We start from the raw sequence: 18,600 nt of genomic DNA on the forward strand, positions 1-18,600 counted from the left end.
GTAGCTGCCATTTACTGAGCCCTTATGAAATGCCAACCTCTGTATAAAACTCATTATACACATACGTGAAAATCTTACAGCAATCATATGTGATAGGTGCTCTCATTATATCCTTTTTGAAAGATGAAGAAACAGAGGCACTGAAAGGTTAAGTAAATTTCTCAAAGACACACAGCTAAGGAGGTGTAAAGCTGGGGTTGAAACCCAGGTGGTCTGGCCTCTGAGTCTGTGCTCTCCTTTCTTAACTGAAGTATTGATACCTTTTGGTGTTGACCTAGCTTTGCGTGTATGCTGTTTGGTTGTTTTGTCATCTTTGCCAGTATTTATTAATCAACCAGATGACTCAATTTTAATTCTCAAAGTCGATTTGCTAATGAGTGATGGCATGTACACTGCCACACTTCCCACAGGGAGCAGAGATGGTGTGTCAGAGTTTGAAGATGGCTCTTCCCAAGTGAGCCTCTCTCAGCTCTGCTGGTGTAAGATGAAGCAGATTGAAATATTTTGACCTCGATCTCATTTTAAGAAATTTTCCTTTCCGGTGTGGCAAAGTTAAGTTTATCAGTATGCTTTGTCAGTTGTTCCTGGTCATGGAAGAAATAATACTAAGATGACAATTTAAAATGGATTTTTTTATCAGATGTCTTAAAACCACTTTACAAGTCAAGCCTGTGGGATGTGGCAGAGGTGTGCACTAGCTCACTAGCAAGCGTTCTGGTTTTGGAGTCCTCAGACCTCAGTGCTCACCTTACTTAGCTCTACCCATACCCAGCTATTTGGTCTTGAGAAATGTGCTGAAAAACAAAGCAAGCAGAACAGTTGTATAGGCCTATTTCCTGGACCCTAAAATACAAATAGTGTGTAAGAGAAGTTTAAAAATTTTTTTCATTTTATTCTGTGTATGAAGTGATATTCCTCCTGATGTGTATCTTTAAATTCAGTTTACTGATAGAAACTACACATCCTCTTCTCCCTGCCCCCCTCCCCGACACACGCGTATGCAGTATGAATTTATGCTAGTTGGCGAGTTCCTTCGCGGGCAAGAGAACATATTAAATTATTTAGAAGTATTACAGTGACTTTTAACCATATTAGTTAGAGATATGATTTAACTTTTCAAGCAGTCCTGGCTGTTTACTACTCCCCTCCCTTTTCTAACAGTAAAATAAATAAGAGCCAATAACCCGAGGGCAAGACATCAGTGTTGCACATGAAGTAATCCTTTCTTTCTAACTAGATCTGCTATTATTACTTCCTTTGTAGTATGTCTCTTTTGAGTCAACAACCATTCCTCTCACTGGTCCTTACCTGCCTTAAGGGACAAGATGAACAACGAGAAGGGCTCCTAACGTCTCTGCAGAATCAAGTTAACCAGGTAAAGTACAGTAGAATATTGAGCCAGGCAGGTGTTTTCCTAATGGCATTCATTTGTTTTCCTTTCAAATACTGAGCTTAAACTCAAGTACCACCCTTAAAATAAGGGCACAACATGTTTTGATTAGAAGCAGGCAAACACCATTCATGCCCCGTTCTCCTACCTGGCGTTTTAGTCACCATGAGATTAACAATAGAATAATATTAATTATGTGTTGGGTGAATGTCTATAGACTATAAAAGTAACATTTTGCAGATTGCACATAATTTTGTCATATCTGCTCCTCTCCTGACCCTGCCTCGTGGGAGAGGTCCTGGAGCAATCTGTGTCGCAGGGGACATGGGGACAGTATGACAAAGGGACCTCTCTCCAGTTCCTCTGCTGGGCTTCCACGTAGCAGGCAGGGTCTCAGCTTGAGCTATGTAGGTTCAGAAACTCAATTTTACTGCGAGAGCCAGACTGATGCTGGTCAAGTGCACGAGATATTCATTTATAAATCGGAAGGCATTTTGGTTCATTTACAAAGACTTCGGACTTTGCCTTTCCACCAATCACAGTTCTCCTGGTCAGTATTCAGAGCACCTATATTCTGTGTACCGCATGGAAACTGAGTGATCAAAGTGGAATTAGAAAATACAGAATGGAGCAGAGTGGGTAGATTTGGTTATAGGGGATGTTTTATCCTGTGGTAGCATCTAATGGAGACCTCTCGTGGGGCTGTGATTCTGTGACAGCGTGTCTTCTTGTACGGTACTGGATGAACATGAACAAGACACTTAACTCATCTGGTCCTCTTGTCATCCGCTACCTTTTGGATCTGTGAGACTTATTCTCTAGACAGCAGCCAGAGTGATCCTTTTTAAGTGTAAACCACATGTTTTTCCAGTGCCCAAAATGCTGCAGTGTTTCTTACTATACCTAGAATAAAACTTCCCAGTCTAGGCTTATATGGCCCTCCATGATTGGGCACTGGCTCCCACCTCTACCTTGTCTCTTGCCCATCATGGCCTTGCTCAGTCCATTCTGTACACAGAGACCATTTTACTGTTCCTTGAACTTGCCAAGCAAATTCTTATTGCAGAGCCGTTGCGTGTTTTCTCCCCTTCCCTGGAAGTTATTAGCATGGCCAGTCCCTCACTTCCTCAGGTCTCTGCTCAGATGTCACCTCCTTAGTCCTCCCCCCGCCCCCAATCACTCTCTAAAAGTAGGACCGCAGTCATTCTCTATCCCCTTGCCCTGGTTCATACCACTTGTTCCACTTATTTTTATTTGTCCTGCTATCAGAATGTCAGCTCCATGACAGCTTGTGTGTTTTGTTAACTGCCTTGTACCCTTCACCTGCCTTGGGGGAGGTTCATCCATATCTTTTGATGAGATTTGGGAAGTGCTCTCCTTTTACCATGAGGTGTACTTACAAGTCATCTCTTGGGCTCAGTTACTTCTGCATATGACTCATTTCAGCTCTTTTGAGATGATTCTCATTAGGTGCCGTATTTCAGAGCATGGCAGTATGGGTTTGTTTGGTTTTTTTTTTTTTTGCTTATATCATCTGATTCTGGGTGTTCCCCACTTGTGGTTTGCCTTCGCTTAGCAACCCTTCCCTTCCCAACATTTGTCTGAATCAGTGAGGAAGCAGTTACTTAATAAATTGATATGCCACTGATGTCCAAGATGTCATATTTTTCAAAATAGGTTACAATATCTTTATCAAGGAAGACAAGTTTATAAACTAGCAAGCCTTCAATGAAACATCAGAATAATACTTTTGCTAGGATTCACAGCATGTCCCTAGAAATATAGGACAAGACTGATATAAAATGTAATTCTATCTGTCTTTATCTTTATATACTTATCTTTATAAGACCAGTTTAATGATGCATTTTAAAAATAATCTTTATTTTTGTTAATGCTCAACTTGATGACCCTCTCAAGCATTTTCTAAGACTTAGTAACAGGATATGTAATTAGATAAGATTTTTCTTAACAGGGTATGTAATTAGATACCAAACAAAGAAATAGCCAGATTTCTGTCTGCCTGGAGGAAGGGGAGGAAAGCAAAATTTTATTTTCCCCTTAGTTTTTAATTTATTAAACTAAGAAGTTGTTTTTGACTGTCAGTAAAAAAAAACTCCATTTAACTTTAAATACGAGAAAAATCATATTTAACAGGGAAAACAAGTTTTGGGGGTTGTTTTCATTCATTTTCTGATTCAGATTTTAAGTAATTGGAGAGAAGAACGGTACCAAGATGACATAAAAGCAAGACAGATGATGCACGAGGCATTGCAGCTCCGCCTAAATTTGGTAAGAGACGCTTCTAGTGTTTTCCCTTCATTACACTTATCTAAATGTGAAAATAACTCCAGCTTTCCACTCCTGCTATGGTCACAGTTTCCATTACAAGGTGAGGCCCGCTGTTTGCTCTCTCTACTACTTCCTTGTCTCTCAAACCTTCTGTTTTCCTGGCCACTGTCCTTCCTGTCTGGTCTGGCTTCTGGACAGCAGTAGGTATTTTAGGCATTGGCTTGCCCTCTGCACCTCACCCCCAGTGAATCTTTCTCCCTTTTCCGTTTGTGCCAAGAGTAGGTCTTAGAGAACTACTAATTTGAGATGTGTTAGCTTTTACCATACTTGCTTTAAAACTGTATTAAAATGTCCTTTAAGGCAAAATTTTATCAAACTTTCCATCAAATTGGTCATAAAGACAAATCGCACAGGGAGGTTTTATAGAAATCTAAAATTCCTTGCCCACTGCACATTCCTTTGACTTTTCCTTTTCTCAGTGTACAGCCCAGATAAAAGCTACTCTGGAAGATGGCTTGCCTGATATTTGATATTAATTCCCACACGTGAACAAGCAGTCCTGGGGGCCAAGCCTCCCGCTCATCTTTACTTCTGTGTTACTGGGTATTTCCAAGTGTTATTATGACAACAGGCTTAGATTCAATAGTAATTGACAACACAAAGTTGTAGATAATTGAGTCATGCGGTTTTGATCTATTCAGCTTTAATTAGATGAAAATTATGTCATGAAGCTGGATATCGTGAAATTTAGGAACAAAAGAAAGCTAATTATACTAGTATGTAATTCATGTTGATGACATGTCTACACTAGAGTACACCTTTCTTTTTTTTTTTTTGGAATGACCAATTCCTGTTCTAATGGAACCAAAAAGAGTGGCAAATACATAGCTAGGTGAGAGAGAAGACAGGATAATCCATAAACTAGAGCACCTTTTAAAAAACATTTTAAACCAATCAAAATTTGGTTGCATAAAGTGGTGAGGGTGGTATTTTCTCTGTAACACCGTGCATATGTTTTCATTGTATTTTTTATGTGCCAGGTGGGAGGAATGTTTGACACAGTGCAGAGAAGCACCCAGTGGACGACAGATTGGGCCCTTCTTCTCCTTCAGATCATTACTTCTGGAACCGTCGACATGCACACTAATAAGTATGTTCTTATTCATTTCACACTGATTTTGCTGCATGCGTGTGTAGTGAAGGCTTTGATACACTGACTACAAATTCTTCCACATCGTATATTCTTAGGTACCACTGATAATTCTGTGCCTTAAATAAAAATGCTCAGTTAGTTAAGAGTGTCTTGGTTTTGCTTTAAGGTGCAAATGTTTTCTTTCTCCTCTTAGTGAATTATTCACAACAGTTCTTGACATGCTGGGCGTTTTAATCAATGGAACATTGGCCTCTGACCTATCAAACGCATCCCCAGGGGGATCTGAAGAGAACAAACGCGCATACATGAACTTAGTAAAGAAACTGAAAGTAAGTTTGTGACCTGCTTATACTGTGAGTTCTCATTGTTTATGGATTTGTTATTTAGTGCATGTTATCTTATTACTCCTTAAATTAGATATTATTTATTGCATTCAACTTAATGTAATGTGATTATTTTGCTGTTTGCTTTACCTCAGCTTCCCAGTACCCAAAAGTTATAAGTACATATAACTTGGAGATTTTTCTTAAAATAATTATATTCATAAAACATTTAATTTCTTAAGGAACTTTAGAGATCCCTTAGCAAATGTGTAACCAAAATGCCAACATTAGATTTAGGATAATTTGGCCTTCGACTGGCAACATGCAGTTGAAAAATAAACATTTGCATTGATATTTCTAAATTCGATTCATTTGACTAGCCACTAACACAGTCTTTGAAATAAACTGTAAACAAACAATGCAGGAAAAAAAATTAACATACCTGATGACCTTACTAATAAAATAACCCATGGTTACCTTGCGGTCTGACCCTGGATTGGGGAACGTGTTCCGTGCTGCAGCTCCTGCCTCTGGTTGCAAATACTACTCTGGATTTTTGTCATTTCAGCCCGCTGATGTTTGTTGTGTAACAAGGGTGTCTTTATATGTGTTCTATTTTCTACTTAAATAGAAGAAATGAAACATACCACTCTCAATGAAAGCTGCCCCATAGAACGTCTTCAAGGTTAAAGAACATTCCAGCTATAAAAAAGGAAATGGAACTTCCTTCTAGTTAACTTTTGCCTTTATCGTAATTTCTGTCTTACTTCTCTCTCTCTTTTTTTTTAGAAGGAGCTGGGAGACAAGCGGTCAGAAAGTATTGACAAAGTTCGACAGTTGCTACCTTTGCCAAAACAGACATGTGATGTCATCACTTGTGAACCTATGGGCTCCTTGATTGACACAAAAGGAAACAAAATTGCTGGATTCGACTCTATAGACAAAAAACAGGCAAGAGTAAATGTTTGTTTCTTATATATAAAAATGAATGAACTTACAGAGACAAAATGCATTTTCTTGTCTTCCTATAGGGCATGTAAAACATCTTAACTTTATTGTTTCTTGATTTTTTAAAACATATCCTTGTCATTTAAATGCAACGGTTATTGGCATTATCATACAGATAATGATCTTTGAAGATCTTCATTTAAAACTGTTCCTGAATTTAAGTGAATTTCTGAAGCCCACCAAGGGAAAAGTAAGTAAAACCTTAATGTAAAAACAACAACAACAAAAAAAAAACAAAGATCAGGTTTGATTTTTACTGCAGAATTGGAAACAGAATACGTTTAATAGATGAGAAAGTTTTTATTGGTAAAAGTCTTCATGTAGTAAGCTGTTTTGAGTAAACACATTTTTTTTAAAGTGATGGCACTTTATTTCCTTATCAACTGAACAATATTTAATGAACACTTGATTTATATAAGATATTAAACATGGTTCTCTAAAATATGAGAAGAGTGGTCAGTTACTCTTTTTTTATTTTTAATTTTTTAAAATTTTTTAAATTATTAGCACCTTTATTATTTATTTATTTTATTTATTTTTTGTCTGTGTTGGGTCTTCGTTTCTGTGCGAGGGCTTCCTCTAGTTGCGGCGAGCGGGGGCCACTCTTCATCGTGGTGCACGGGCCTCTCACCGTTGCGGCCTCTCTTGTTGCGGAGCACAGGCTCCAGACGCGCAGGCTCAGTAGTTGTGGCTCACGGGCCCAGTTGCTCCGCGGCATGTGGGATCTTCCCAGACCAGGGCTCGAACCCGTGTCCCCTGCATTGGCAGGCAGACTCTCAACCACTGCGCCACCAGGGAAACCCAAGAGTGGTCAGTTACTCTTTCAATGAACATTGAGCAGCCACGGATTTCTGAGATCACAGGGATGAAAGACAAAGTTCCTACCCTTAAGAGGAAGTAGATGATTACAGTGTGGTGAGATTTGTGTGTCATGGTACGGAGTGCTCGGGGAGGCTGAGAAGGAGCCATCACATTCAGATGTGGGGTAGGTAGTCAGAACAGGATCCTTAGGAAAATTGACACTTGAATCATTTTGGAGGATTAAGAGTTAGCCAGGAGTTAAGGCAGAGTGTGGTACAGGCACAGGGAAGTGTTTATGCAAAGGCATGAGAGACTGTAGCTTGTAGGCAAAATGCAGCGCTGCAGTGAATCAGAGCACCCTGAGTGCTGGTACCCGCACGGTTGTGGAGAGAGGCAAGGCTAGAGTCAGGGGCAAGTTGAGCTTGCAGTGCTGGTGGGCTCTCCAGTGGTGATACATTTGGATACATGGTCTTGGCACCCAGGAAAGAGGTCTAATGTCAAGACAGATATTAGGAAACAGTCAAAATACAGATGGTAAGTGAGCCTTGGTTTTGGATGAAGCCACCGTGGAAGAGTCTGTGTAGTTTAGGAATAGGAGCATTCATAAGTTATTCAAAGTAACTTGAGCAGTTATTTTTGGGGTCACTTGGAAGAAAAATTTTTTCAGATTGGTGTGTCCGGGAAAGGACCAAGGGTCAGTGCCAATTAATGTTAAAAATAAGAAATTTTTTTTTTCAGAAACAGAATAACATTTCTTCTTCTACACTCAGTAGAGATAAGCTTGAATTGAAGGTCTTTATTTGTACCTGTTGGTACAAGTTAATTCTGTAATAATATTACTTAACTATTCAGAGACTGCCCAAGTAAGTACCTGAAAGGTGCCTGTATTGAATCAAGTCCAACCCAATTAGAGGTTGACTATAACTTGACTCCTAAGTTTTGTTTTATCTTAAAAACAATAGATTGGGCTTCCCTGGTGGCGCAGTGGTTGAGAATCTGCCTGCCAACGCAGGGGACACGGGTTCGAGCCCTGGTCTGGGAAGATCCCACATGCCGCGGAGCAACTGGGCCCGTGAGCCACAATTACGGAACCTGCGCGTCTGGAGCCTGTGCTCCGCAACAGGAGAGGCCGCGACAGTGAGAGGCCCGCGCACCGCGATGAAGAGTGGCCCCCTGCTTGCCGCAACTAGAGAAAGCCCTCGCACAGAAACGAAGACCCAACATAGCAATCAATCAATCGATCAATAAGTCAATAAATCTTTAAAAAAAAAAAAACAATAGATTCCAAAGGTTTACAGTTCAGTATAGTAAGATCAACTTTGCAGTGTTTTTTAGAAATTTTTTTTTTGTTTTTTGCTAAAAAAAAAAACCTACATGGAAAAAAATGCCACTTACAGTAAAATATACTGTACTGTCTGGTGTCAGAGCCTGAACAGTGTGGTATAAAGGACCGTAGAACTGGAGTTAAAGGTCTGGATTGTAGCCGCTGCTCTGAGTGATCTAGCGTCAGCCCGGACTCATCACTTAGCCCGTCTGCCGTGTGCTAGAGTTCTCTAAGGCCCCCACGAGGCAGAATGTGCTCTGAATCCATGTCCTAAGCAAGCCTGGCCTCCGAATCAGGCAAAGATCTGAGCATGTGGTCATAGCGCATTATTTCGCCACAGGGTCTCCAGGTGTCCACGAAGCAAAAGGTGTCCCCATGGGATTTGTTTGAGGGTCAGAAGAACCCAGCTCCTCTGTCCTGGGCCTGGTTCGGGACTGTCCGAGTAGACCGGAAGGTGATCAAGTACGAGGAACAACATCACCTCCTGCTGTATCACACACACCCCATGCCCAAGCCCCGAAGTTACTACCTCGAGCCGCTGCCCCTGCCCCCTGAGGAGGAAGAGGAAGAGCCTACATCTCCCATCTCTCAGGAACCGGAGAGGAAATCAGCTGAGCTGTCAGATCAAGGAAAAACCACAACAGATGAAGAGAAGAAGACAAAGGGAAGGAAGCGCAAGACGAAATCCAGCTCGAGAGTTGATGTGAGTACGGGAAGTAGAGAGAGGTCTTGGGCGCGTTAGCATCTCATAGAAGATTGACTAGTCCCTGAATTATATCCCTAAGAAACATTCCTAAGCGCGGTATAAGCCTATTTGTAAGCTGTCCTGGCGGCTCAGATGTTATCAACAGAACCTCCTCTACTTTCCATAACTTTGTTTAATTTTAGGCTTCAATCGTGAATAATATTAATATTTCACTGTCTCACAGTTTCTCAAATTTGAAACTTGAATTTTTTGACCTATAAAATCTCAAATATAAAATATTTTTATTAGGAGGCGTCTAAAATATTTTTTGTATTTTGGGCAGTTGATATCTGTAGTAAATTAGCATAGAACACTCTTTGTTTTCCCTAGATAAAACCCCATCTAATATATCTAATAGGATGATTCTGAGATTTCGTAGTTTACCATTCCATCTTACTCTCCTTTATATTCTGCTTCTTTACCATATTTTCAGACTTTATAAGAAATAAACATAATTTAAAACACTTTTACTTCTTGTTTCCCTGTTAGCCTTCCCTACCTAGAGCAACCTTTTCTGAAAAAAAACAGAAATCTATGAGATGGTAATTTAGAAATAATTTTATAGAATTAACACGTAAAATAGCTTTCCATTTAAACTCACCTGAAAATATTTGAGAGGGAATTTGTGACATTTTTCTATAAAATTCGAGAGCGTTCTTATTGTCCAGTGGAAGAAATATTCACAATTAGTTGTTCAGTCATCATGACTAATTATTGTTCACCTGTGTCAAAACCAAAACATTCTTTCCTAGCTGATAGCTTGGTGATTAATATTATTCTAGAAATGACCACCATCGCTTTTGGATACCACTTGAATGTCAGTGCCCTCTTCTCGTGTAGCCTTCCTACCAATATCCCTCTGTTTTGAAAAAGGTCCAGACTGTTTTAATAAGGTTCAGACTGCCACTCCCCCGAGTCTGGGTCTCCTAGCCTGTCTATCCACGTGGATGGATTTCTGTTCTTTTCAGATGCTTTAAGAGACCTCAGACTCATCTCATTCCCCAAGTGCATCCTGGTCATGTCCCTTTCTCCCATACTTTTCCTGAAGCTGCCTCTTCTCAATCGGGTATATTGCAGGGAACTGAACTTTCATTTTTCCTTCATCCTTCAGGGCTAGAGAAGGAGGAATTGGGACATTCAGGTGTGATCCTTAGAGGCTTCGCAGTTGCTCTAAGGAAGAGAAAGCCCTGGGCAAGAAGTGTGGTGAGGGGCGGAAGGGGACAAGATGGAAGGGGAGTCTGCTTCTTTAGAGTGCTGTATTGAAAGTTGGAACTAAGACACTGTCTAGGCTGGAGACTGGTTCTGAAGTACTGTGGGCCTTTCTGGCTAATTCTCATCCAGGTACAAGGTATCAGGAAAGCCTTTGTAAGATGCAATGAGAGGGAGATTCAGCCACTAAAGACGCTTTCTCGGCTGTGGGTGATGGTCAATACTAGTGTTCTAAATGTGCTGTTAGTATTTTAAACACAGAGTGCAGAAAAGATCCTTTTCCATCTTCCCCTACTGTGGCCAAGTACGTTTTAAGTCAAGGAAGAGTTTTAATTTAAATGAGTGTTTTGCAGGGAATATGCTGACTGCTGGGATAGGAGCTCTCTCAAATAATGTGATAGGAGGAATTTGCGTTAATTATCTTTGTGGCGTGTGGAGTTAAGTCACTTTTTTTTTTTTCTTTAACCCTGTGTTGAAGGAGTATCCACAGAGCAACATGTACCGAGTGCCTCCCAACTACTCACCCGTCTCCTCCCAGATGATGCATCACCCGCAGTCCACCTTGTGGGGCTACAACCTCATGGGTCAGCCCCAGCAGCCCGGCCTTTTCCTTCAGAGCCAAGCTCTCACTCCAGGTACGTGAAGGCGGGGCGTAGTCAGGCGACTCCGAGGTGAGAAATAGCTTGGCGTTCTCTTTGCTTTTAAACTGAAACCTCCACACAACTTGCACATTTTCAGAAGTGAGCGCTCAGTGGACATGTCTGTAATTCCCTCCACTCAAGACGTTTTTTCCTTCTTCTAAAATTTCAGTTTCAGTGACTAGTTTATGTGCTGCTTTTGGAATTTTCATCCAATGTCAGAAGGAAATTGGCCGCTGATGCACATCTCAGCTATAAGATGTAAAGCTGATAAAGTTTTGTGTTGTGAAATTTGCGTGTGCTTTTATCAGATATAATTCTTATCAGCATTTTGAAAGATTAGACACTATTGTAGTGTCTTTTATTGTTTCCTCATGTTATAACTTTTAAATTGTGTATACCATGAAGGATCTCAGAAATCTGGTACAGCAAATAGATATCAGTAAGAAATCATACCATATTCACAGTAAATGTTAGTATTGCTTTGATTCAAGCCCAAGTAGATTTTATATCTAGAATGAAGATTTTCTGAATAAAAAAGTCTCTTAATTAGAAATGAATTTAATTTTATTTTTCTAAATGAAAGTTTGCCTGTTTCTGCGAAACAGTTTATTTTGAGATGTCAACCTGCATTTTGTTAGGATGTGACATTCTAACAAATAATAATTTTTCCTTATTGTGTTCTGTATTATATTGTGATTTTTATTGTAATTGGAGTATGACATTTTGATTCTTGGCTTACAGTAGGGGAGAATCCATAGTTTGTCCTCTAAATCAGTGGTTAAGAGAGCTGGCCTGGGACTTACAGTTCTGCTTCAACTCTGGCTCTGCCACCCTCTCACTGTATCATCTCCGCCATGTCTTAGCTTCTCTGTGCCTCAGTCTGATCATCTGTAAAGTGGATATGCTAACATATACCTTCATAGTGTGGGTGATTCAATTATCCATTCAACAAAATGTACTGAGCTTCATTCATCATGTGCCAGGCCCAGTTTTAGTTGTTAGGGTATTGCAGTAAGCAAAATGGATGAAAATGCTCATTCTTTCTTTGAAGGATGAAATAAGTTTCATATTACATACACAGATGAACACACATATAGAATTTAAAGTGAGTTTTTAAAAATATAGCATTTAGAAGATAGCCTGACACAACAGACAGGTTCAGTAAGTGATCTTAACATATCCCACCTCAGGGCTTTTGCACATGCTGGCCCCTGCCTGGAGTGCACTCCCTCGGATATCTGGCTGCTCACTGCCTGCTTCCTTTGGGTCGAGGCGTGCACTGACCACCCTGTTTTAAACTGTAAACCACACCCTTTCCCCGCCCCCTCTGTTCCCCACCTCTTCCTTCAGTTTCTTTCTAGCATTGGCACTTGTTTATAGACTCCATCTATATTTTACTTACTTCCTGGTTTATTATCTGCCTTCTCCAGAAGGTAAGCTCCATGAGGGCAGGTATTTTTTCTGATGGCTCCCTATAGTATGCCCAGAACTTAGAGAGGCGTCTGGCTTGTAGTGGGGTCTTTAAAAATAGGTTATTGAGTGAATAGAATGTAGACGACAAAAGAAAAAAACAAACTAGGCAGTGGTAAATGTGGAAAATAATAAACGCTCATCCTCTCTTTTGACTTTCTCTCTTTAATTCCAAAGTCCTTGTGGATTTAAGCATTTTTAAACTTTTTAGATATTGAAATCAAACACAAGGACTGTCTATAAATTGAAGACTAAGTATTTTAAAAGGCACATACCCTTTCCCCCCCTAGAATACTATCAAAGGTGTTTATAAGTTGAGGAACTTTAGGTATTAGGTAAGTCTTAGGTATCACGACATGTAAGAAAAAGAATTGAAGAGAACAGTTAATTATGAGGATTTTCCATGTGTGAATTAATAGATTTTCATAAAGTTTTAAATCCTATGGAGTTGAGGAAGAGTATGTATCTGCTTGCATTCGTACATTCTTAAAAATGCAAAACAGTGCCCTTCCCCCCCCCCCCCCCCCCACACACACACACACATCTTTAGCAATCTCTTTCTCATGTATACACTCCAGGATGGTAAAGTTATAAGGAAATGCATGTGAATAATAAAGAGCATTTGGTGAGAGATGGGGAGAAAATTAATTAGGTAAGACTATACAGAGGGCTTCAGCGTATTTATTATATCTTATTTCTTTAGCTGACGCAGGGGTATAAGATTATAGAAAAGTGAGGAAAATGAGAAGAAAGTAGATCATAGTCTAATCTTTAAAAAGAATGTCCCTTACTTATAAAATGAGTCAATAAAGTTGTATTAGTATATTTCCAATTCTTGCTTCAACAAAAGTTACCTTGTCATGTTACTCAAATTGACCTCCCCACTTTTTTCCAAATGTTCTTCAAATGCTGCTGAATGACTTCATAAATCATATTGCTATTGTGACGCTGAGTCTTAAAAAGAATGTGGGTTTTTCCAGTGATCAGTGTTGAAATGTTTGTTTCCATCATACAACTTGGTTTAAAGAAGAAATGTAACATTTGTAAGGTATTTATATAGAAGTTTTCTTATTCACATACATTAAAGAATATAAACTATCTGGTGAGTGAAGGATTGGCACCTACCTGAAGCCAGTAAATGTTGAAATTTTTTTTTTCCTCTTCAAGGCATTTGGCAGATTATATATGCAAATATGTTAAGGTTTTCATTTGCTTTTTTAAGCTATAATTAATGTTTCTTATTTATTTGACTTCTACCCTTCAAAAAAGATGTGTTTTGTCTTTAGAATCACGGTATTTGCAGTTTCCGAGCATTTCAGGTTTTTAAAGTATTGTCATGCTTTCTCCACCGAAAAACAGGCATTTTTATTTTGCTGTGGTAAAGAAGCTTAAAATACCATGAACTTCAAAAGGGTTTAAAATTACAAAAGGGTCTCCATGCCTGGCTTAGCACACTTGACAAAATACCCCACGAAGGCCATACATTTTGTGCAAGTAACGTGTCCCCGGGGCGCCTCGCGTAATTTAAAACCCACATGATTCTGAAATTGTGCCAGTGACTGTGCATCTCGGGCGTTTCACTTCACCAACCAGAGTGGGCCCTCTGTGAAGTCATTCAAATATTATCATTCACTGGACGTCACCCTCCCCATCGTTTGGAATTTGTGCAACTCTTAGGGATCTTTGATATTTGTAGAGGGTGGGGCAGTGCCCTACTTCCCATTAAGCTCCTCAAGTGAGGCTCAGGAGGTGAGACTTCTGTGTTTTAATAAAATAAGGAAGACCTGTTGCATTAACATGCGCAGAAAGCGCTTGCTTCTGGTTGCTTTTGTAGGTGGCTCCAGGTTGGACCCCGCGGGCTCCTTTGTCCCCACCAACACCAAGCAAGCTCTGTCCAACATGCTGCAGCGGCGCTCGGGGTCCGTGATGCAGCCGTCCTCCCTTCACGCCATCACGTCGCAGCAGCAGTTGATACAGATGAAGCTTCTGCAGCAGCAACAGCGGCTTCTCAGGCAAGCCCAGACGCGGCCTTTCCAACAGGTTTGTCCAGATCAGCAGTGTCCTCCGCCACGTTTCGTTAGTTCCTCTAGCTAGGGATGAGAGTGGGGATGTGACAGATTCTGGCTGCACGTGCATCCCTGTTTACCTGCGCGAGTGCCACGTGTATCTCTCTTGCACAGGTTGATACATACTTCTCCCCCCCTTGTAGTTTACTGTTATCACGGATCAAATAAGAACTTGAAATGTCTTAGGTTCTTTAAAAGTATGCCTTAAAACAAAAAGAAGAGGTAATGATTTTCTAGTCACTTAGAAGCTGCAGGACCTTTATCCTTGAAGTGACCTGCTCTGAGCACTCATTCCCTATTATAATTATCACCATATTCCGTACTCCTTTTAGCTCTACTTTCACGTATTATTATTTGATGTATTACTTTGAGGTTGTAGCTCTGAAGCCCTGATGTTTCCTAGGTTTTCTCCTACAGTGCCCTGTACTGCACAGACTCTGTTTTTAGTATATACTTCACAAGACCTACAGTAGGCAAAGAATACACTACAAGTGACAGTCAGTATATGGATATCTTTAACTCTTGATTTATATTATTTCTATTTTTATGCCCGATAACCGGATTTTCTATAAATTTTAAAATGATAGTGATTGTTTAACATTGGTGGAAGTCACACGAAACTTAGTATAGACTCATAAATAACCCACCAATCTGTACAAATATGTTAAAGTAAAAAGAGGGAGGTGAGAATGTGACTTTTTCTTCCAGTTTCTGTATACTTTTTGTGTTTTCCAGTTTTTCTTAGAACAGTCGCACTATGGTGATGCTGATGATAGCCGCTAACACGATGAGAGCGCTTACTTTTTGCCAAAACACTTCCGAGAACTTTAATGTATTGATTGTCTTAGATCTCACAGCAACCCTGTGAGTGAGGTACTTTATGACCTTCAAAGGAAGTAGCCAGTCTACAGTTGTATCCTGCTCTAAGAACAACCGCAGATTTCCAAATTAGCAAGGAATTCTAACGCTTTTAAAAATATTCTTTGTATTTTGAGTAACTTTCTAGCCGTATCTCCATTGTACAACTTATGGCACTTCTGCATGAAGTCCGCTTAGTGATTTTGGGGATGGGAGTGGTAGGGCTAGTTATGCAGTCTTAAAAATGGTTCTTTTCCTTTTCTTAATTTATTATTTTTTTTTACCTGTGTTATAAGAAGGACAGGAGAGAGGAATCTAGTTTGAACCACGTGAGAATGCAAACAACAGTCACTACATGCTTGTCTCCCCCTGACCTCTCAGAGATTTTTTGATCACTCAGACTCCCTGGGTGTCAGGAAACATGGGCCTAAGTTACTTCTTACACAGAAGTGATGAAGATTTGATTAAAATACTTAAGAAGCCTTGGTTTTTCTCTATAAATAAGCAGCATGTTTGGAGTCATTTAAAACCTCAGTGGGATTTTAGCTCTTCTTGGGGATGAATGAAAAATAAGCTACATCACTGTTTCAAATCCTTATCAAGAAAAAGTTTACTGGAAGTCGAATAATTATTCTGCTAGAATGAATTCAGTTCCCTTTTAAAGTAATTTAAGCCTAAGTAAAATTTACCTTCCAATAAGTAATGTTTATTTTTTCCTATCTACCTTTTTATCACAAGGTACAATTTGACTTATTAATAGACCACTTTCAAACTATTACTGCTGGATTCGGTTTTGAATTTCTCTAATTGGGCAGGAGCTCACTGTGTCATTTATAGGTGAAACACCTGTCCTCAGAAGTTCACTTCCTGACACAAGCCATGACAAGCTATTTCCCCTAAAGCAAAAAAAAAAAAAAATTTTTTTAAGGGGATTCAATAGAATAATCTTCATGTATTCAGAAATATCCTTGCATGTTTGGAGAAGGTAGACTTACGACCTAAAACGTCGCTGTAGGACCCCATTACTCACAACACTCAAAAATACCTGACTCTATTCTATCATACTATCTAGGGTGGTACTGCTTGTACCAATAGGAATTAACTGATAATGCATTCTTTTTTTTAACTGATTCTTTTGTAGCAACTCTGTCACATGTTGGATTTTTCTTTTCTTTCCTTTTTTTTTTTTTTTTTTTCCTTTTGAGAAGTCAGGAGTTCTTTCTTCAAGTAATAAAAGCTCAGCTTCGTAACAGTGATTGTACTGGCATACCTCGTTTTACTGTGCTTTTGCTTTGTGGCACTTCACAGATATTACACTTCTTACAAATTGAAGGGTTGTGGTAACCCTGCATTGAGCAAGTCTCGGCACTGTTTTTCCAACAGTATTTGCTCACTTTGTGTCTCTGTGTTACATTTTGGTAGTACTTGCAATATTTCAGACTTTTTTATTATTATATTATGGTGATCTGTGATCAGTGATCTTGGATGTTATTACTATGACTCACTGGAGGCTCAGGTGATGGTTAGCATTTTTTAGCAATGAAGTAATTTTTTAAATTAAAATGTACTTTTTAAAAGACATAATACTATTGCACACTTAGTAGACTACAGTATAATTTAAACATAGCCTTTATATGCACTGGGAAACCAGAAACTTCAAGTGACTCTCTTTATTGAGACATTCGCTTTATTGCGGTGGTCTAGAACCAAATTCGCAATATCTCCAACGTGTGCCTGTATAACAGTCACCTCTCCTTCTCCCCCATGTTCTTTCTTTAACTGTTGAAACTTGCTTTAAAGTTTCTGAAGGGCTTTCAGAAGCAGACATGTTTTTTTCCCCCTCAGCATTCTTGAAGGGTTGGATAACTGAGAAAAATAGGATTCTTTAAAGGAAGAGAAATGCATACGTGGTGCAGTCACAAGGTGGAGTGGTCCTCCATAGAGTAGATGAGATTTGTATGAAGCATCTGCTAGAGTGCCTGCACCAAGGAGGTTCTGAGGGAAATGTTAGCCCCTTTCCTCTCTCCCAGTAGATCATGGATGAATATACCTAGAATCTAGCTAAATATGGTATCGTGGCCCAAAACAATTCTCCTCGTGGTAATCTTTAAAAATCTAGAATAAAGGCAGAATTATATGGAATATAAGTGATATTGATACAGTGTTTTCATATATGATTCTGGATGCAATTCGTTGTTTTTCTAGTAAGCACTGACCCATATCCTTCATAGTAAGAAATGTTGATTCAGATTTTGGCAATAGCATTTTCTCGGGTTAAATGCATACACAGAATGTGATTCTCACTAGCTACATACAAACTTGTGGGGTTTTTTTTCTTTCAGTTTTTGGCTTCTTATAGAGAAGATGAAATAGGTATCATTTTCCTCCTTACTCTACAAATTTTCTGATTACAGAATCCATTTTCTTAAATGTAACAACCATGTTGGAGAATTTCACATTACTTGACCTTCAAAACTTATCTTGGAATTGTAGCAGCTGCTTTTAAAGACTGACCAGTTGCTCCAAGCCTTGGATGTGACTCTAGCTTCTCAGGCTGGTTGTGCAGTGACCCCCGGCTGGCCCCCTCTTCTTAGGTCAGGCATTGGGTCTTATAATACTTTGTATCATCTTTCCACCTACTGAGCAGAGGATAGAAATCTATGAGATGTTTATTGAATGAATTCATGTTTTGAGCAGCTATTTCCAGAACCCTGGAGATTCTTAGTAGCCTTGATCCTTAGCAACCTGATTTTTATCCACAAACTCATCTCGTACCTCTTTCTCTGAGTGCTTCCAGAAACTTCTCCCAACAGCAACCTCTGCTGTGGTTGTTTTGAAAACCTAGATGGGGCAGAGAGGGCACAAATTCCTGAATTCTGGATACGTCTCAGACCCTTGCAGAGTCCCCTTAGCCTCTTTACATGTAATGGACAGAGTTGATGTGTGTAGGAAGATCTAGCCTTAGATTGTGCGTGATGAAAACTAGAGAACCATTATAGAGTAATTCTAATTCTGCTGCAGAGACTGAATATCAGCTTCAGTTGGTCATGGAATTTTCTGTTATGAACCATCTTACATTTCCTTAGGAATGTATCAGTAGTGTCTAGAAAACAGGTGCTAAATAGCATGGATATTGTTAGGTATTGTTAACCAAATTATTTGATGTAGTGACTGTTATTATAATCAGGTGTATTTTCTTATAGCTTTAGTGCATATTAACATGCACAAAGATGTTAGGTGAGGAAACTTGTCGTCATTTTTCTCAGTTATAGTCTTCATCCGAGAAAGTAGAAATTCTCCCCCCCTCCATTCCTTACTCAGTG

General features: G+C 39.5%; 1 protein-coding gene across 1 annotated transcript in view; it reads left to right on the plus strand.

Annotated features, from left to right (window-relative positions):
• MED12L (mediator complex subunit 12L) overlaps window positions 1-18,600 on the plus strand; it is a 317,602-nt gene that overhangs the window by 270,714 nt on the left and 28,288 nt on the right. The window contains exons 31-38 of the mRNA XM_068545632.1: window positions 1,264-1,375; window positions 3,590-3,679; window positions 4,720-4,829; window positions 5,026-5,161; window positions 5,945-6,106; window positions 8,629-8,991; window positions 10,721-10,877; window positions 14,188-14,393. Of these exons, the coding sequence (XP_068401733.1) occupies window positions 1,264-1,375; window positions 3,590-3,679; window positions 4,720-4,829; window positions 5,026-5,161; window positions 5,945-6,106; window positions 8,629-8,991; window positions 10,721-10,877; window positions 14,188-14,393 (1,336 nt within the window). The remainder of the gene's footprint in view (window positions 1-1,263; window positions 1,376-3,589; window positions 3,680-4,719; window positions 4,830-5,025; window positions 5,162-5,944; window positions 6,107-8,628; window positions 8,992-10,720; window positions 10,878-14,187; window positions 14,394-18,600) is intronic.

This window comes from Eschrichtius robustus, chromosome 6 (genome assembly GCF_028021215.1).
Source record: "Eschrichtius robustus isolate mEscRob2 chromosome 6, mEscRob2.pri, whole genome shotgun sequence".
Taxonomy (NCBI): Eukaryota; Metazoa; Chordata; class Mammalia; order Artiodactyla; family Eschrichtiidae; genus Eschrichtius; species Eschrichtius robustus.